The sequence below is a fragment of the Rhinolophus ferrumequinum genome, chromosome 2 (genome assembly GCF_004115265.2).
Source record: "Rhinolophus ferrumequinum isolate MPI-CBG mRhiFer1 chromosome 2, mRhiFer1_v1.p, whole genome shotgun sequence".
Lineage (NCBI taxonomy): Eukaryota > Metazoa > Chordata > Mammalia > Chiroptera > Rhinolophidae > Rhinolophus > Rhinolophus ferrumequinum.
In genome coordinates this window covers 61,170,105-61,187,074 of record NC_046285.1, presented here as the reverse complement: position 1 = coordinate 61,187,074, position 16,970 = coordinate 61,170,105, and the positions used below count along the sequence as shown (strand labels likewise).

Genomic DNA, 16,970 nt, shown 5'->3' with positions numbered 1-16,970 from the left:
AAAAAAATCAGTTTAGTCATTAACATTTGAGGGTTGGGCCTTCTTTTTGGTGGCGTAAGTCAGAATTATGTAGTCTGTTTTGTCTCAGATTGCAGTTACATCACATGCATCTTAACACAAGACACCTATCTCTGTGCTCATCTACTGCATGAATTACAAGTTCTCATAATTATAGATCCATAGAGTTTTAGAACCAGAAAAAACGTTTTAGATCCAGAGTTTTGATACCCCCTCCTTTGGGTCTCAGACTGCTGGTCTTATAGAGATGGAAAGTCCTTTTGTTTTGTTACCACAGCTGTCGTAAGACTGATTACCTCTCCAAAAAAAAAAAAAAAAAAAAACAACTGACTACCTCTCACTTAGAGTTCCCGTCGTCATTCTCCTCTGCTGACAACCTCTGCCGGAAACTGGAGGACCTGCAGCAGTTTCAGAAGAGAGAACCGGAGAATGAAGAGGAGGTGGATATCCTCAATCTCTCAGAGCCGTTACAGATAAACATCAAAAAAGAACAGGAAGAGAAACAGGAAGAAATGAAATTCTACCTGCCGCCGACACCAGGGTCTGAATTTATTGGTGACATCACACAGAAGGTAGGGGCTGTGGCTGTGATGTCGTTAGATCACAAACCAGGTGCGAGATGCTCAGATGTTCAGCCTTATAAACTGGGCACCCACCTTCCCACACCAGAGCCCTTGGGCAAGAAATTAATTACAGGTGAAAAAGTTGCTTGTTGAACTTGGAATCGGAACAAAGGCAGTTCAATCTGGACAATTTTTTTTCCTTTTCATCCCTTTTATTCTCATTTGCCTCGGTAGAAACACCTTGCCTTCATGAGGCATGTCACGGTATTTCCGAGTTATACTTCCTCTAACCTTTTCATAGCTCCCAAGTGTGGATGCACCTTATGGCACAGGAGAGAATTAGTTACCCACCTTTGATGGAACCCAGCTCTGCAGCGTCTGCCACCTACACAGTTGCTGAGAACCCTAAGTGAAATACAGCGCTTGTTTTCACTTGCAAGAGGAATTTAAAAAAAGGGGCCAGATGCAGTTTCCAAGTCTGTCTACATCACCTTTCGCAATTAGGGCCTTAGAGTCTTAATTCCAAGCTTTCCAATGTGTTGATCCCATTATCAGGATTCATGGCACATTCTCAGTGTGTTCTCCCATGAAGGAGATTCGGGGGTAAATGCAGGATTAGAACAGCATTCGCTCAGAAACATGGGAGAACTAGGATAACACATTCCCCCAATGACTTCCTCATGACTTTGTAGTTATTTTTCCAGCCCGACGTCGCTTTGGGTATCAAAGAAGTGTGCTTGTTTGGAGAAAGGCTGTTTTATTGTAGAACTAGGAGCAACTGACTTTTTCCTGCTTTTGCAGATTGGAATCACCCTGCAGCCCGTAGCACTTCACAAGAACGTGTATGCGTCGGTAGTGGAGGACATGGTTTTAAAGGTGGGTTCCTGCCGGCAGCCAAGGTTGGGCAGTCTGGATGCCAGGCTGTTTTGAGTAAGGGACAGGACCGCAACAGAATAGAGGTGACAAGTTTTTATATTTCTCATCTTATTCAAGCTTAAAGTTTTCTTTTTTTTCCTGATTTTTAAGTGAATTAGATTATGTTTCCTCTGAGTGTTGAAGTATCTCCAATAAGAGTTTCTTTGCTGGTGTTGCTCTAACAGTATCTTTTAGTGGCATTTCAAGTGCCTTTTAAGTAGTCTGAGATGAGAGTCAGTGTTCTCATTGCTTTAAGGTGGCAAAGGCAAACCCTTGGGTTTTCTCCACTTGTCACAATAGCAACAGACAAAGGAGCCACAAGTGTCCCATTCCCGAGCAAGGGGATGAAAAAAACCAGTTTCCTTACCCAGCCAGATCGGAGCTCTGCAGTTCCCCTCTTGGTGGGTCCCCTCCCATTTCAGGGGTACCTCACAAATAGCTCTCACTTTCACTTGTTTTCTTTAAAAACAGCATCTGATTAATGAAAATTACCCCCGTTCATAATTTCTCAGAATCACAGCCTCTATCATTGTGGACTATTTATTCAGGCCTTTAATTTTTCTTGAGGATCCTTAGATACAGTTGTTTCCAAAGTTTAGGGTATGGAATGGGGCTGGATGCATCCCTCTTGCCTGCCATTCTTGAGAGTAACACACCTTCTGTTGTAGGCTACAGAGCAGCTGGTGAATGACATCCTGAGACAGGCTTTGGCAGTTGGATACCAGACAGCATCCCACAACAGGTACCATTACCTCTTTCATCGGTGGTATCGGGCGTACAGATATTTCCTGACAGTTTAGTTGCCCATCGAGAAGTTTTATACTTACGGGGTTGCCGGTTAGCTCAGTTGGTTATAGCGTTGTGCTGGTAGTACCAAGGTTGCCGGTTCGATCCCCGCATGGGCCGTTGTGATCTGCACCCTCCTTTAAAAAAAAAAAAAAGTTTTATACTTAAATCAATCCAGTAGGCGATGGAGGTATCTGTGCTCGGGACATTCTCAGAGCCAGACAGATTGAAGGGTCCACTTGGTCATTCTGAGGGAAACTCGTGGTTGTGAAAGCTCAGTTTTGTCCAGAGGTCAGTAGCTCCCCAGTCACTACTTCATAAACACTGTTCAGTAGGTCTCTGTTACATTACTGGGTGGAACAAATACCAGCTCTTTGCAATTAAAGATAATAACAGTGTCCGTTAAGTATCAGATGTTGGGGCCAGGCATTACATATGTTACCTAATTTGCTTTTCATTGTAGAACTCTTACTCTCATTGTAGAAATTGGGAAACTGGTCTTTGAAATGTAATCTTACCTGGCTTTCCCAGCAAATACGTGCTAGAACCTAGATTCACACTCAGATCTCATTGGCTGTAAAGCCCACAGTTTCACCGCCATCTTTGCTGCTTCTCTATCATTGATTGGGATGCAGAATTTTGTTCTTCTCCTGGGCCCTGAAAGAGTGGTACACTGGCCTTTGTTCCACATCCTGGTATCCCTTTCAAAGGAAACATTTTATCTCATTGTGCTTAATGGCTGTCATAAATTTATAACATTGTAAGAGTGTCTGCAGATGCGAACAGGCCTAAATCAGAGGGATATTAAGTCAGACTTCACAGGAGTACAATATATTGGGCAGGGTACTAGCAGTCTTGAAGAAAAAGGGAAGGGAAATAAAAAAGTTCCAGTAATGTTGCTTTTGGTCCTGCTTGAAATCCAGGGGTGGGCTGAGCACCTGCTGTGGCCCCCGCTCACCTCCACGGTCCTCGGTCCTCGCTGTGGAGACAGGGAGGGACTTGAGTGCCCTAGATAAGAACATTCAGCATCACACTTGCCCTGGCCTAACTCCCATCTCCCATCTTTCCAGGAGACGGGAAATACTGTCCCAGAGTTCTGTGGTGCTTTGGCTCAGCTTTCAGTCTGCTGAGACTGAATTACAAAAATGTCATTGTCCTGCTCTCCACTTCTTCTTTTCTCAGTCCTCAGAGTCTTTTTTCTTAATTATTCAACCAGCTTCTTGAAATCAATCTCATACCTGTGACTGGGAAGTCAGATTTGAGCCCTAAAAAGGGCTGACTGAAGAGAGCAAGCCAAATCTTCACCAAAGTTAAAAGGAATTAATAGGAAAGAAAAGAGAGAAAGAATATACCTGCCACTCCGCACCCGCCAGGCGGCCCTAAACCAGGCCTTGTCACTCATCATTATCCCCTTCTGTTAGGGCCTATGCAGGAGATGGTCCTCGAGGTAAATTAATTGATTATTAGATGCTTGAGCGAATTGTACCTAACAGCCTTTGTTTTTTGGACCAGGATTCCCAAAGAAATTACGGTGAGTAATATTCACCAGGCTATTTGCAACATTCCTTTTCTGGACTTCCTCACAAACAAACACATGGGGATATTGAATGAAGATCAGTGAGTGGAGTGAAGATGTCCCCAGGAAAGCAGGATCTGGAGCTGTATCCAAAGCTCTGGACGTGATGTCTCTTCTGTTTGGGGAAGGAGGTTGTTTTCCGCGTGCCTCAGGATACCGTGGCTGCCAAACCGTTGCCTCCTCTAATTCAGTGTAACACCAGCGTGTTCAGTCCCAGAGCAGATCCCTCTAGGACAGAAGTTTCCTGATTCTAGAGTGAAGCTGTGAGTGGATGCATGCTGTGTCAGCCTGCATTTGTTCCCTCTCCAGCTCCATGAGAGGGTCCCAGAGCTGGCCCGGCCATGTGTGTCAGGTCTTTCTCTCCCCGGGGTGTCCTCCAGGGGGTACCTTGGGCCTGCTTCTCCCTCCAGGAGACAAGACATGAGTCTGGCAGGCTGGAGATTTCACCCATTCTGTGGGTTGGGCTTATAGGCAGCCCCAATGGTTACCCTGGTAACATGTGGAGAAGGACTGGGCTTCAGCAGCCCAGCAGGTGGCTGCAGTTTGGAGGATCTGCACTCAGCCCACGGGCGTCAGCTGCAGGACGCGGTGATGCCATGCAGCAAACATACAGGCCTGGGAGGTTGCAAACTGAGCAGGATCCTTTTTTTTAATGGAGACAGGAGCATTACTGTAACCAGTCTCAGAGCGTTGTCAAAGGATAGACAGAGCCCAGTGCAGGTCAGGAAAAGTTTGACGATAACCGAGAAGCTCTTAATATGTTCGTGTTAGACAGCACCCACAAATCCTGGCACTTAGCAGACTGCACCAGCTTTGCGTGCGCAGGAGCTTCTGCTGCTGGATCCATGTTGAGTGGCCAGTGGGGAGCAGCCCCTGGGACAAGCCCTGCTGGGATTGTTCGCCCTGTCCGTGGATTTCGTGTCCTGTTCTTCTCTGTCACATTCTTCCCAAGAAGAAAAGTGTTTCAAAGAAACACTTGTGAGTGCCTTAAAGGTAGAAAAATGAAGGCTAAAGCCAAGAGACGGGGGTATCAGTGCTCAGAAGCAGTGAGAATAGGTTGTGTCCATAAGCAGATGGAAGGGAGAAGTGAAGAGAAGAAGGGAGGTTAGCAGTGATGTCCAGTTCCATGGAAGGTACTAACCCAGGCTTCCGAACAGCCTGTAGATGGAAGGGAACGGATTTATTCTCAGGAAGCTGCTCGAAGACAATTTGAACCTGTGAGTCAACATCAAAAAAACTTACCCAAGCCACATAATTCATGTTTTCATGAGTCCTGTAGATGTTCGAGTCAGGAACGGAAGGCAGGGAGGTGACATGATGAGAAGAAATCTACCCTTTTTTATTCAGCGTCTGAGGATTGCAAATGGAGAAGGAAGCCTATTCGGTGTGGCATAGGGCATGCCCTGGCTTGTGGCAAAATAGTGTAGTCGTAGAGGCTCTGCTGGTCTGTACATGAACTACTCCAGGCAAGGGTAATGGGAAGTGTATAGATTCCTTCAGCAGTGGCCTGTGCCTAAACTTTACAGGACGGAAGATTTGGTCCAAATGAGAACAGTCATGTACGACAGGCACGAAAGCCTAAAGAAATTATGTTTTTGCAAAAGAAGTATTAAATGACTTAACATTCCCCGTATGTGTTAATGTTTAAATGTATTTGTATCATAATGTGTAACATAATTGTGTAACAAAAATACCTACAATAAATCTTTTAGTATTTGTGATGGGTTTTCTGAGTTTGAAGCACTACCTTTTGGTAGGGTTTTTCTTACATTAGGTCAGAAATAACTGGAATAGGGTAAAGATAAGCGGTATTATGTGTGTTGAATTCTTCCACTTCTTTCCAAAAAGAACTTGAGGCTATGCAAGATAAAGGATAACAGTTACATAAAAGTCTGAAAAAATAATTGGAAGATACATGTTGACCCTAGACATAATTTCTGACCGCTTGGGGCAAGGGAAGTCTGCCTAACTGAGCTCAGAGCCCCCTCCAAGCCAAGGCTAAGGAAGAGGGAACAGCCCCTGTTTGACAAAGAAACGCACTGGTTTGTCTGGGAGGATAGAAGTGGTCTGTCTATGCTGAGGTCTGAAAGAAGTTTCTCCTGTGACACAGGCCTCTTGTGACCATCTGCTGTCATAATGGGCAGAAGGTGAGCAAAAATGCAGAAATAGTTCAGGATGACCACTTTACGTTTGAAGAACTACGGACTTTGAAATCTGCCTCTGCAGGAAGGAGGCTTTGCAATACAGTCCAGGGTGTAGCTTTCTTGGGACCAGACTTCACCTAGTGTCAACCTCTAGGGAGTCGAATGGTCTGGAGGAAGGAGACTAGGGGCATTGCCTAGGCTCCCTTCCTGAATGTTAATTGTCTCAGCCATGGTTTCGGCAGGAGCCATAGAACAGACAGTGGAAGATGAGTGTCACCAGCAGTGCCTCTTACTGACTGAAGGAGCCTGTGTGAAGGGGCCTCTCAAAAGCTGCTCTCTGGAGTGTGGCCTAAATCCGAGAGTTATTACAGGAATTAAAGTATTAGGATAATATTTGTGATGGGTTTTTCTGAGTTTGAAGCACCACAGACCAGAGAGGTGGGACCTTGCTCTAAATGTCTGCAAGTGAGAGGCTCATGGGGGCTTCCCCCTGGGGGTCCTCGGAGGGGGGCTGCTGGCATTGCAGACTTCGGTGGTGGAATCATTAATGTTGAACTCGCTTTTGGCTAAAATTAGCTAACAGGTTGAACTGTTTTTTTATTTAATTTTTCTCTTTACAGAATTAATACAAAAATTCTTATTATATAGAAACTTTAGCAAATATAGTAAGGTGTAAAAATTTATTAGTTAAAAAATTACCCATTATTCCCCTTCTTAAAGATAACCACCATCAACATTCCAGTGCATTTCCTGGTTTGGTCTGCGTATTATATAAGTGGTGCGTGGGGGCTGGACCCACGTGGCTGGGGCTTGTCTCAGTAGCTTCTTAAGGCCACTGCAGTAGCATGATGTTAGGTCTTACCATGACCTAGAGTGAGTGGGAGGAAGTTTCTCCTTCAGAACCCAGATCCCCTCATCATTAATGAAGTCTAGTAAGGAAAGGGGAGGTTGGGTGTTGTGAAAAGCTGTCAGTTCTGGAACATTCCACAAGGTGCTCGGGCCTGTGGCACGCCTCACTGAGAGGCGTGCCTCCTGCTGCAGTGCCAACTCTGTCCCCAACAAGGGACAGCAGGCCCAAAGGAGAGGAATGAATGAGCCACCCAGGTAGTCTCGGGGGGAGGGACGGACGCTGCCAGCCCTACAGTGTGACAGGCAGGGTCTGTGAGGGCCTGTGTCCAGGCATCAAATGGAGCAGATGGACCAAAGCCGCGCATGCAAATAGAGCTGGCTCCCTGGGAAAACGGGGGGAGGGGCGCGTGGGCAGGAAAGAAGAATTACACAGTTGTGCTTTGTCGGCCGGTGACCCTACTGAGCACCCTGTAAACACCGATTCAGCGAGGTGGGGGTGTTGCCTCACTTTGCAGAGGACGGAACAGAAGTTTAAACTGCTCACAGCCAGTGAGCGGACAGGTCAAGATCTGTGTCCACGGTTAGCTTCAAAGACAGTGCTTTTACCCTCGGCTCCCGGGGGCAGGGGGTAAATGTGAAAGAGGGGAGGTTGGTGGGTTTTGTGAACGACTATATAACACCAGTGTGGACTGCGGCCCCAAGTGAGGGTTCTCGGGATTGACAGGCCTCCAGGGACGGCAGCAGCAGCCATGGCCTATGGAGTCCTTATTACCAAGGGTGGGGATGAAGGAAGCCATGGGAGGACGAAGGTGCCGTGTTTATAATTAAAGAAATAACAAGAAATTGAAACAGTACATTTTTGCATTTTAGTAAAATCTGAGATTGTACGGTTAATCTGTTCATTTCCCACAGAATGCCCAGCAGGAAGTCTCTCTTCTCTCAGAAACATCTAACACGCAAACCAATGGGGTCTGAAATAATAGAACCCTTTGTGTAAGCATGTGGTTTTGGTTTTCCCTTTAAAATGATCCAGAGCATTTCCTTTGCTGGAATGAGGGCAAGGGCTGTGCCTGCCAGAGCTAGCACCTCTGAGGGGACAATCCCCTTTGCAGCGTGACCTGGAAACAGCCCCACCTCCACTCTGAGGTGTTGCTAAGACCAGAACACCACCTACGCCACCACCTGCAGCTCAAGTAAGTGCTTACCAGACTGGAGCCACTCGTGGGCTGGAGCAGGATAAAGATCCAAAGGGAAATCCTTGAATTTCCTGACCAAAAGCTGGCTTAAGCTTGTGCTTCTGACCTTTCAGAAGGGACATGAACTCCACGTTTGAAGGAGAGGGGACCAGATTTGTTCATGTGGCTGCACTGTCTAGAATTTATAGAGAAAGTCAGGAGAGAGCTCTCCAAAGAAAATGAGCTGCCTCCTCCACAGGCAGTGTGAGCTCCCTGTAAGAGCCGGCGGGGGTGAGGGGACGTCTGAAGGTCTTCCAGGGGTTGCGGCTAATGCTGCCTTCTTTAAAACACTCCCGATGCTTAGCCAGTGCGGATGGCAGTTCCTTTCTAGTTGCCAATATATTAAGGGAAAAAACTGGAATTAGTAACAAAATGTGGGGTTCAGGAACTTACCACAAGGTAAGTGGCATTCATTCATTCACTACTTAAAGCACTCTTCCCAAGAAATGTTTTGTGAAAACATAAGGGTCGTCTTGGCCATAAAGAAGTTATGCCTCTGAAATTGGAACCCTGGGATAGTCTCTTTCTTCTGGAAACTTCTTCCAGGTTACTCATCATGATCCTGAGTCACATGCAGGTGATAACCTAACATTTCGCCTACATCTTGAACGTGGGGGCCATTTGCAGGAACATCCCAAGGACATTACCTTGGGTTACCGTGAGTTACAAAATCATCATGCAGTCTGGGAGAACGACCCAGTGGACATGCCTGGTTCTTTTAAGGACTTGTTATGTCCTTATTTCTCAGCCCCCCTGGACCAATTCAGTTCTCAATAGAATTGATCCTCGAGTTCTTCGGATTTAAAAACTGAAGAGTGACCAAGAGGCAATGACAAAACGATCAGAAGCCTTCCACACACTTCTTGAGGAAGAGGGTGGGTGAAGTGCAGAGTGGAGCTGGGTGGCCCCGTGGCGTGTGTGCCTCTGCTCTGCATCCAGACTGCAGCTCTGCAGGCCGCATAGAGAGGAGTGGTGCCCGACAGTGAGAAAGGAGGGCATCCGGTCCGAGACCTCAGCCCAGTGCCCTGGCTGGCAGCAGTGTTGCTGACCCACCCCGTGGCGCTCTCTAGGTGGGCAGTCACACGTTGAGGATCCGGGGAGCTGACGCCTGAAAAATGGCTGAGGGGTTAGGAGCGAACTTCTTCCTCACTTCAGAGACCTGAAAAATGAAATGTGGCCACATATCAGTGGGCCTTTTCCTCCCTTTTCCCACTGCCCCCAGCTCCAGGGAAGTAACGCCCTCCTCCCAGCCTCCACTTTGCCTTCCACAAGCTGACTACTAACCTGAAGGGTCCGTGGGGGGACATCCGCAGTGGGCGGGGTCACTGCATGAGTAGGTCAAATACGGAACACGGACCTTCCACTCAGCTCCCTGAAGCCTCCTCTGGGTGGAATCAGGAAGCTGCACAGTCCCCACCTCCCTTCCATCTTCTCTCTCACACAAGTGCTTGTCACTAGTGCCCAGTGGCCAAGGGTAAGATTGGGATTTAGGAGAGAAAGGCCCTGCTCACCAGGAAGCCAACACTAGAGGGACACCCACCTGGCCAACGATAAAGGACCTTGGTTTTCCGTTTGCTGAGGGACGAGTGGGCGCTCAGACACCGCTGCCCCTGGCCATCGTGCCAGTTTACACCATCCAAATCTCACTCCTAGTCCCTAACCTGAAAAAAGGCACACCCCCTGCAGCTAGGAGCCCAGCCCCTTGCCCTGTAGCACCAGCTTCAGGCTGACCTGGAAGCTGCCCGCAGGACTACCGTCCCATCGGGAGCTGTGGGTTGTGATGACTGTGGCAGGTTTCGCCTTTGTGGATCTCGACGGCTTCACTCCTGTCCAGGGCTGGAATTCCTGTCTGGAACACAGAGCACGGTCACCACCTTGTGCAGGGCCAGCTATCCCCTCCCCGGACCCCGCAGAGGCTGCTGCCCTTGCCCCGTGCTTCTTGAAATGCTCCTGGCCACACATCTGCTGCTGAAATCCTGCGTCAGCTCCATACGCTCCCTTCTCTCCTTACACAACTAGCAGAGGAAGTGCACTCCCCCGACAGTCGCTTCTGGGGGAAAGCGCTCACATCAGAGTGCTCCTCGTGAAGTCTGCTCACCTGATCCCCACAGGAAGTAGCAGCAGAAACTCAACTCCCACGGTGTGGGTGAGCAACAGGCTCAGGCTGCACGGGGAGTCAGGAAGGAGCTCCGTCAGCACCTGGGTTTACCCATCCCACACTGCAAAGCCCCTGGCGTGTGCAGGGCCTCGGAGACAACACAAATCCCCGCCTTCCCCTCCAGTGCTCCCTGTGTTGTCTCGGGGCCACTTCAATGGCCCCTAGAGGCCCAGAACCAGTGAAGGTCATTTGCCTCCAGCCCAGGTCACTGGTGACCCTACATCCAAGGGAGGTGCTGGCCTGGACAGCGCCTACACAGTCAAGTCCTCCATAGCTGGTTACAGTGGAGAAAGAACAATAAAGCTCAGTGTTGTTCAGTTTTTAATTTGTCTTAACTCCTGCAAGAGAATAAATCATAGTGACCATCGCAAAAACTACATGATGGTCTGGCTTTTCCTGCATGGCTCTGTGCCCATGGGCACTCACGCGTGGGTGTGGGAGGGGCGGTGGTCTGCACCAGGGAAAGCTGGCTCCCTGGAGGGACGTGACAAGGCTGGCATAGCCTAGCTCTGCGTCGTCAGAGTAGCGTTCTTTTGATGAAGACATAAGTCCTCAATTTCTCTGAACAAAACCAGACCTATTTTAATTATATCAACTCCCCTACTTGACAGAACGCAGGAAACTGCCCTGACCATAGGAGTACCTGGCTGAGGCCATGTTCTGTGGAAAAGTGTCTGGCTGGCTGGGTCAGCACCCACATGTGGGCTGGGTCCACCAGTCTCATCCCACCCACAGCCCTGGCCAGGCTTCAGGCCCTTAGGTCAACAAAGCTGCCTTTTCTCCATGGCTGCATCAGCACAGCTGGGCCCCACTGGGCAGCCTGCATGTGCAGGGAGCAGCTGTCTGTCCGTGGTCAGCCCTCCAGGGTGCCAGGAGGCGAGCTGGGCCAGGGCCCTGTCAGACCATTTCTGCTTCTGAAGCTGCAAGGTTCCGAAGACCAGCTGCCCAAGCCATCTGCTGCTCTGTTTGTCCTGGGGAAGCAAGCCCTCCCCTGGGTGTGCCCTTCTGTCCCCAAACTGAGCTGAGCCTTGGGCCTGGCAGCGCAAGCCTGGTGCCCCAGGATGGTGCAGGGGTCCCAGAGCAGGAAACTACCAGAGCCAGGGGCTGGAGCAGTGCTTGTGACTGCTCCTGGGTCAGGGCTGGTGCTAGAGCCCAGGTGAGATGGCTGCAGTGACGATGGAGAAGGGACCAAAGAGAATCAGCAGGACCTGGTGACTCCAGCAGAAAGGAAGGCAGACTAATGTCTCTGGCCAAGGAGATGATAAAAATACAGGACTAGCCAAGTCCACTGCCTCCCCTCACCAAGCAGGCTCTACCATCGTCCACCTCGTGGGCCTTGGCTGGACCCTGAGGGCTGCAATCGCCAAAACTGAGAGGTAGGGGGCCACCTGAGGATCCAGAGGCTGGGTTCTCAGCCCAGCGTGGCTTCAAACAAATCCCGTAATTTCTCAGAGTCTACGTTTCCTCTGGTGAAAAGTGGGGCTACTGTTCCAGGTGCACAAAGTTAAACAAGCACTTGCAAAAGTGGGAGTCGAGTCTTACGGTACTTGAACAGTTGGCCCTTTAACTGACTCACCCAGGAAGGAAAGAGGGAGGCGACTGAGGAAGGAACTCTTCTAGAAGTGGGCGGAGCTAGAACCTGGGCCAAAGGTGGTAATTGTTGAGGGGAGGCTCTGGGAGGAGCTGGTCAGCAGGAGGGAGCCAGGCTGGCATCAGGATCTGCTGTGCCCATGTGGCCAAGCAAGCGAGGCTGGGGGCCAGGCCAGGCAGGACCTGCTGGGTGGAGAAGAGTGGCCACGAGTACTCGGACATCTTTGGGGAACAGTTGCTTAGGTTATCTTACAAAGAAGGAAGGCAGTCTGGAAATGCTCATGTGTGGGGACAGAGTCCCAGAGAGCAGTTTCCAGGCTCTCCGCCTAACGTGGAAAGGTGATGGCTGGGTTAGTAGGTGGCTGTCAGCTAGAGCTAGTTGGCCATCAGCTGTAACCAATTAGCCATTAGCCGTTAATATAACTGCTGTGTCTATGCGGGTAGGTTGGTTGGTTGGCAGAGAAGCGGACGGCGGATTGCGCATCGTGTGGATCCTGCTTCCTGTCTCCAACCCAGCTGCCAGCGAGAATATAGAGGTATGACTCCCCTATCTATGGCTCCGTGGGTGTTCCTTTTTGGCCTCACCATGTCCTGCGTTCTTATGCGGGGAGCGGGACCAGAGACCCCGCATTACACACATACTTCCCCTATGACCAGGTGTGAGGACAGAGTCCCAGAGAGCAGTTTCCAGGCTCTCGACCTCACGTGGGAAGGTGCTGGCTCGGTAGTAGATACCCATCAGCTGTGACTAGTTGGCCATGAGCTGTAACCGGTTAGCCGTTAGCCACTGATATAACTGCTGTGGCTACGCGAGCAAGCGCAGATTGCGGCTAGCAAGGGGTTGGTTGGCAGAAAGCAGATGGCAGGTTGCGGATCGTGTGGCTCCTGCTTCCTGTGTCTCCAACTCAGCTGCCAGCGAGACTAGAGTGGTGTGAACCCCCATCCGTGGCTCCGTGGGTGCTCCTTTTTGGCCTCACCATGTCCTGCGTTCTTATGCGAGGAGCGGGACCAGAGACCCCGCAGGACATCATGCCAGGCCCCAGAGTTGGGAGAGGGTGGGTCCCAGAGGCCAGCTGGCCTGGTGCTGGGGGAGCCAGGTTCAGCAGTGGTCCTGTGTCTGCCAGAGTGTGGGCTTTGGGGGCCAGGTAGCCAAGCTCTAGCTATTTCTGCTTCACAGATGAGGAAAGGGTCAGCGAGACCAAGTGACCCACCAGGTTTATACACAGGAAGTGGGGTCACCAATGCAGGACACAGTTCAAGAAACCAAGTGGCTCAGAGGAGGCAGCATTTTAGAGGATAACCTGTGGGGGGTATAAATTTGGTCCCTGAGGCCAGACACACTTGGGTTCCACTCCCTACTCTGCTGGACCTTGTGCCAGCCCGCTAACATCACTATCTGTAGAAGGGGGATGGCAAAAATTGAACTAACACCAGAGGATTGTTGGCAAAAATCCTCTTGGGGAGATAATCCACGGGAAGTCCTGAGCCTGGTGCCCAGTATGTACTAAGCAGCGAGTAATAACTAGTCCCTTTAGTGTCACTGGAGCAGGGAGGACCCGGCAGGATGTTCAAACCTGCCATCTGTTCACTACAGGGGAGGGACAGTTTCTAAAAGCCCACCCCTTGCTTGAACCCCGCAATGAGGAGGAGCTCAGCACCCCATGAGGCAGCTGCTCCATGTCAGTCAGTTCTGATTATTAGAAAGCGCTTCCTTCCCTGAGCTGAAGCGCTACCTGCAAGCACCACCCCTTGTGCAGCTCCTGACACCCGAAACCTCAGCCATGTAAAGGGGCTGCACACCCAGGACCTCTGCCTTCCAGACCTCACGGTTCAGGCTTCAGCAGCTGGCTCAGGGCCCCGGCATGCAGCAGTCAGAACCGTCCACCACCTGCCCTGCCCTGGGCATTCCCACACACGTTTTTGCAATCATGCTCATGAAGGAGGCTCTGGGGAGATGGAATGTTCTACATGTCTTGATAATGGTGGTGGTGCCCAGGGTTTACAAAAGTCATCCAGCTGTGTACTTACAGTGGATAAATTTTACTGTATGAAAATTATACCTCAATACAGTTGATTTAAAAATAAACTGAGGGGGAAAGTTCATGCCTCTTTGGTCCTTTAATTCCACAGGTAGGAATTTATACTAAAGAAATTACGATACCGTGTTTCCCCGAAAATAAGACCTAGCCGGACAATCGGCTCCAGTGCATCCTTTGCAGCACAAATTAATATAAGACCCGGTATAATATAATACCGGGTCTTATATTAATTTGTGCTCCAAAATAATACCGGGTCTTATATTAATTTTTGTACCCGGTCTTATATTAATTTTTGCTCCAAAATAATACCGGGTCTTATATTAATTTTTGCTGCAAAAGATACATTGGAGCCGATTGTCCGGCTAGGTCTTATTTTCGGGGAAACACGGTATGAGAAAAGATTTAGATATAAGGATGCTTCTCACAGAAGTTTTTTTCTAAAAAATTGTTTATTTTTTGAAAGGTAACACCTGTACATATATTTTTTAAAAAGCAATGGTTCAAAAAAGACAGAGTGAAAGGTCATTCAGTCTCCTCCCACCCCTGGCAGCATCCATCCTCCTCCCCCCTCTACCTCTCCCCAAAGGTTACCATTTTCTCACACATTCATTCAGAGATATCCTGTGCTTAAGTAGATATGTGTATATCAAATACCCCTTTTGAAAATGCAGAGTAGCAGACATTCTGTATTGCATCTTGCTTGTTTGACATGGACCTAATTAAAGAACTTCTGTTACCAGTATATTAGGGGCTTCCCATGATGGAGCCTACCCTATGACGGAGCTGTAAGTAGCCAGTCCCCTCCCTCAGCAGGACAGTGGGGTTTCCATCTTCCGCTGTACAATATTGCAATGGACCTTATCCTCCTTACCTCCCACCCCACGTAGGGAAAATTCCTGGGAGTAAAGTAAGTGGATCAAAGGAAGAATGTTTTTAGTAGCCCCCAATTAGAAACACCCCAAATATTCAATGACATGAAAGTAGATTAACAGTATTTGGAGAGGTAGATAGATGACGGATGTAAATGCATATCCCTAGGATAAAATACTGCACTACTATTAAAACTCATGTGGCAGAACATCTTAGGACAAACACCGACCATAGGTGAAAAAAATAACGTCTACAGCAAGAAGCCAGCCATGTAATAATTATAAATGAATATGCACTCAAATGCATGTTAGGGATTGGAAAGAACTGCCAGTTTGGGGTGGGGTTATCTCTGTAGACTCCAATTTTTCTATAGTGAGTATGTAAGAGTTTTGTAATGAGAAAAAGAAGCCCTCTGGTGTCTAGGGGCAGAGCTGAGGGAGGGTGAGTGGGAGGACCCACAGACCTGTTCTCAGTGAAAGCCAAGTGAACGGCCCTGTCACTCAGTGGGCTCCTGAGGGGACAGCCCACTGGGGAGCCTCGCCACCAACACCCCCCCCCACCAGAGGGCACTGGCCAGAGGGCGCTCAGGCAGTCAGCCTGTGCGCACACCTCCTAGAGCCGGCCCACCTGGTGGAAGTTAAAGGGAAGCAGGTTTTAACTGTCAAAGGCAAGGCTTTCCTGATGAGGCTGCCAGAGAAGGGTGTGAGTGAGGCAGTGAGGTCCCCGTCAGCGGAGGTGCTCGCTGATTCACTCTGAGGCTGGTCGGGGAGCAGCGAAGGGACTAAAGGGATGACCCCCGAGGCCGCCTGTCACTCTGGAAGTCGTGTGGGACGGGTGTTCTAATGGCCCTCTCCCACCCACCCTGGTCTCCATAGCTCCCCGCCTCCGTTTCCTCCGCCCACGGGGTCTGGGCAAGGTGCGCTCCCTGCCCCCATCTCCATACCTGTACGACGTGGTCGCTGCTGCAGCCGCGTCCGCGTCGCCGATGGGGAGCACGTAGACCCCCCGACTAGGGGGTGCGGGGGACTTGCCTCTGCGGCTGCCCACCCCCGCCCGGCGCCCCTGCAGCGCATCTCTGGGCCCCGCGGGCGCCGGCCACGCGCCGAAGTCCCTCTGGTACTGAGTGAGCGGCACTTCCCAGCCTGGGTCCCGGGCGCTTGCCGGGGACGGGCCCCTGCCCGAGGCGGCGCCGCCCGGGCCCGGCTCCTCGCTCTGGAGGTCCGAGTAGTTGTGCAGGGTCAGTGGCACCGCGACGTCGGAGCGATCCAGCTGGTTCCAGCGCCGCGCCAGGCAGCAGAGGCGGCTGATGCAGGGCCACGCCATGGCGAGCCCGCGCCGCCGCTCGGCTCCGGGCGCTCGGCCCCGCCACCCGCGCCCAGCAGTCCCGCCCCCGCGGCCCTCCCCGCGCCGCCGCAGCACCGCCCCCTGGCCGGGGAGTGGCCATCTGGGCGGGGGTAGGACTGGGTGACAGCCCCGGCGAGGCCGGGCCGGTGTGCTCCCGGGGAAGAACGAGCGACCGCAGGGCGCAGAAGCGGGGATGTGGAGGAACGAAACCGCCTGGAGGCATTGCCAAGTGTCTAAGTTTCAGAATTTAATCAAAAAATTCCCTAAATATTGTCTTATAAATTGGACCTGGCTTCGCGAAGGCCGAGGTACAGAGGGTGATGGTGCCTAGCGGATCGACCTCAGCCGGCACTCGGGCTGGCGCAGTCCGCCTCCGCGCGGGTGTTTATCTTAGGGACCGCCTGCGGCTGCCAAATTTGTGCCAGGCTGCGCCGCGGGAACTTGTGGGCACACAGGGGAGGTGCAGCAGTGAGGGGGGTCACAGGGAAGACGGGGCCATGCTTCCCAGAGAACACGTGTTTGAATCAGCCTGTGAGTCACCATTTGCCTTTACGATGCTAAATTTGTGACAACCAATCCAGTTTTCGCTGAGAATTAGCATTAGTCCTCAACTGACCTTTCCCAGGGTTCTAAAATCCCCAATTTTAAAGCATGACCACGAAGGCTTCATTTAACTTTATAAAGCTGCCACAAATCTTTGGCCACTGTGCTATAAACGTTCCCTTCCCTCCTGGACCTGCATTCTTGTTTTATTGTAGCGTTAAATTGGGGTAAGCCTCCAGGCTAACGGTCAGTCTGTGTAATGCATGAGGGTATCAGAACTCCCTGGCCACACTCAGAGGCTTTCTGAATATTTGACACGCCTTCAGTGGGCACTGCAGAC

At 50.5% G+C, this 16,970-nt stretch overlaps 2 protein-coding genes across 9 annotated transcripts in view; one reads left to right on the top strand and one right to left on the bottom strand.

Annotated features, from left to right (window-relative positions):
• YEATS2 (YEATS domain containing 2) overlaps window positions 1–5,583 on the top strand; it is a 79,728-nt gene extending 74,145 nt beyond the window's left edge. For 6 of the 8 annotated variants that reach the window (XM_033126897.1, XM_033126904.1, XM_033126844.1 and 3 more), the window contains 4 exons: window positions 364–590; window positions 1,383–1,457; window positions 2,165–2,238; window positions 3,353–3,786. In XM_033126897.1, coding sequence (XP_032982788.1) covers window positions 364–590; window positions 1,383–1,457; window positions 2,165–2,238; window positions 3,353–3,506 — 530 coding nt within the window. In that variant the 3' untranslated portion in view covers window positions 3,507–3,786. The other 2 variants (XM_033126885.1, XM_033126893.1) reach the window with 1 other exon arrangement.
• Window positions 5,584–7,694: 2,111 nt separating this feature from the next.
• Window positions 7,695–16,115, bottom strand: MAP6D1 (MAP6 domain containing 1). Its single transcript, XM_033126917.1, has 3 exons — window positions 15,687–16,115; window positions 9,818–9,935; window positions 7,695–9,245 (listed from the first exon to the last, which is right to left on the bottom strand). Exons 1-3 carry the CDS (start codon window positions 16,064–16,066, stop codon window positions 9,165–9,167), a joined length of 579 nt encoding a protein of 192 aa, XP_032982808.1. The 5' UTR covers window positions 16,067–16,115; the 3' UTR covers window positions 7,695–9,164.
• Between the last annotated feature and the right edge of the window lie 855 nt (window positions 16,116–16,970).

Bases quoted from the DNA above. Each gene is read 5' to 3' on its own strand.
- MAP6D1 (XM_033126917.1), bottom strand. From the start codon at position 16,066: ATGGCGTGGCCCTGCATCAGCCGCCTCTGCTGCCTGGCGCGGCGCTGG. The intron at 9,936-15,686 runs GTATGGAGATGG...TCTGTGTTCCAG, and splicing joins GCAGCGACCACGTCGTACAG to ACAGGAATTCCAGCCCTGGA. The intron at 9,246-9,817 runs GTCAGCCTGAAG...TTCATTTTTCAG, and splicing joins GTCCTGCGGGCAGCTTCCAG to GTCTCTGAAGTGAGGAAGAA.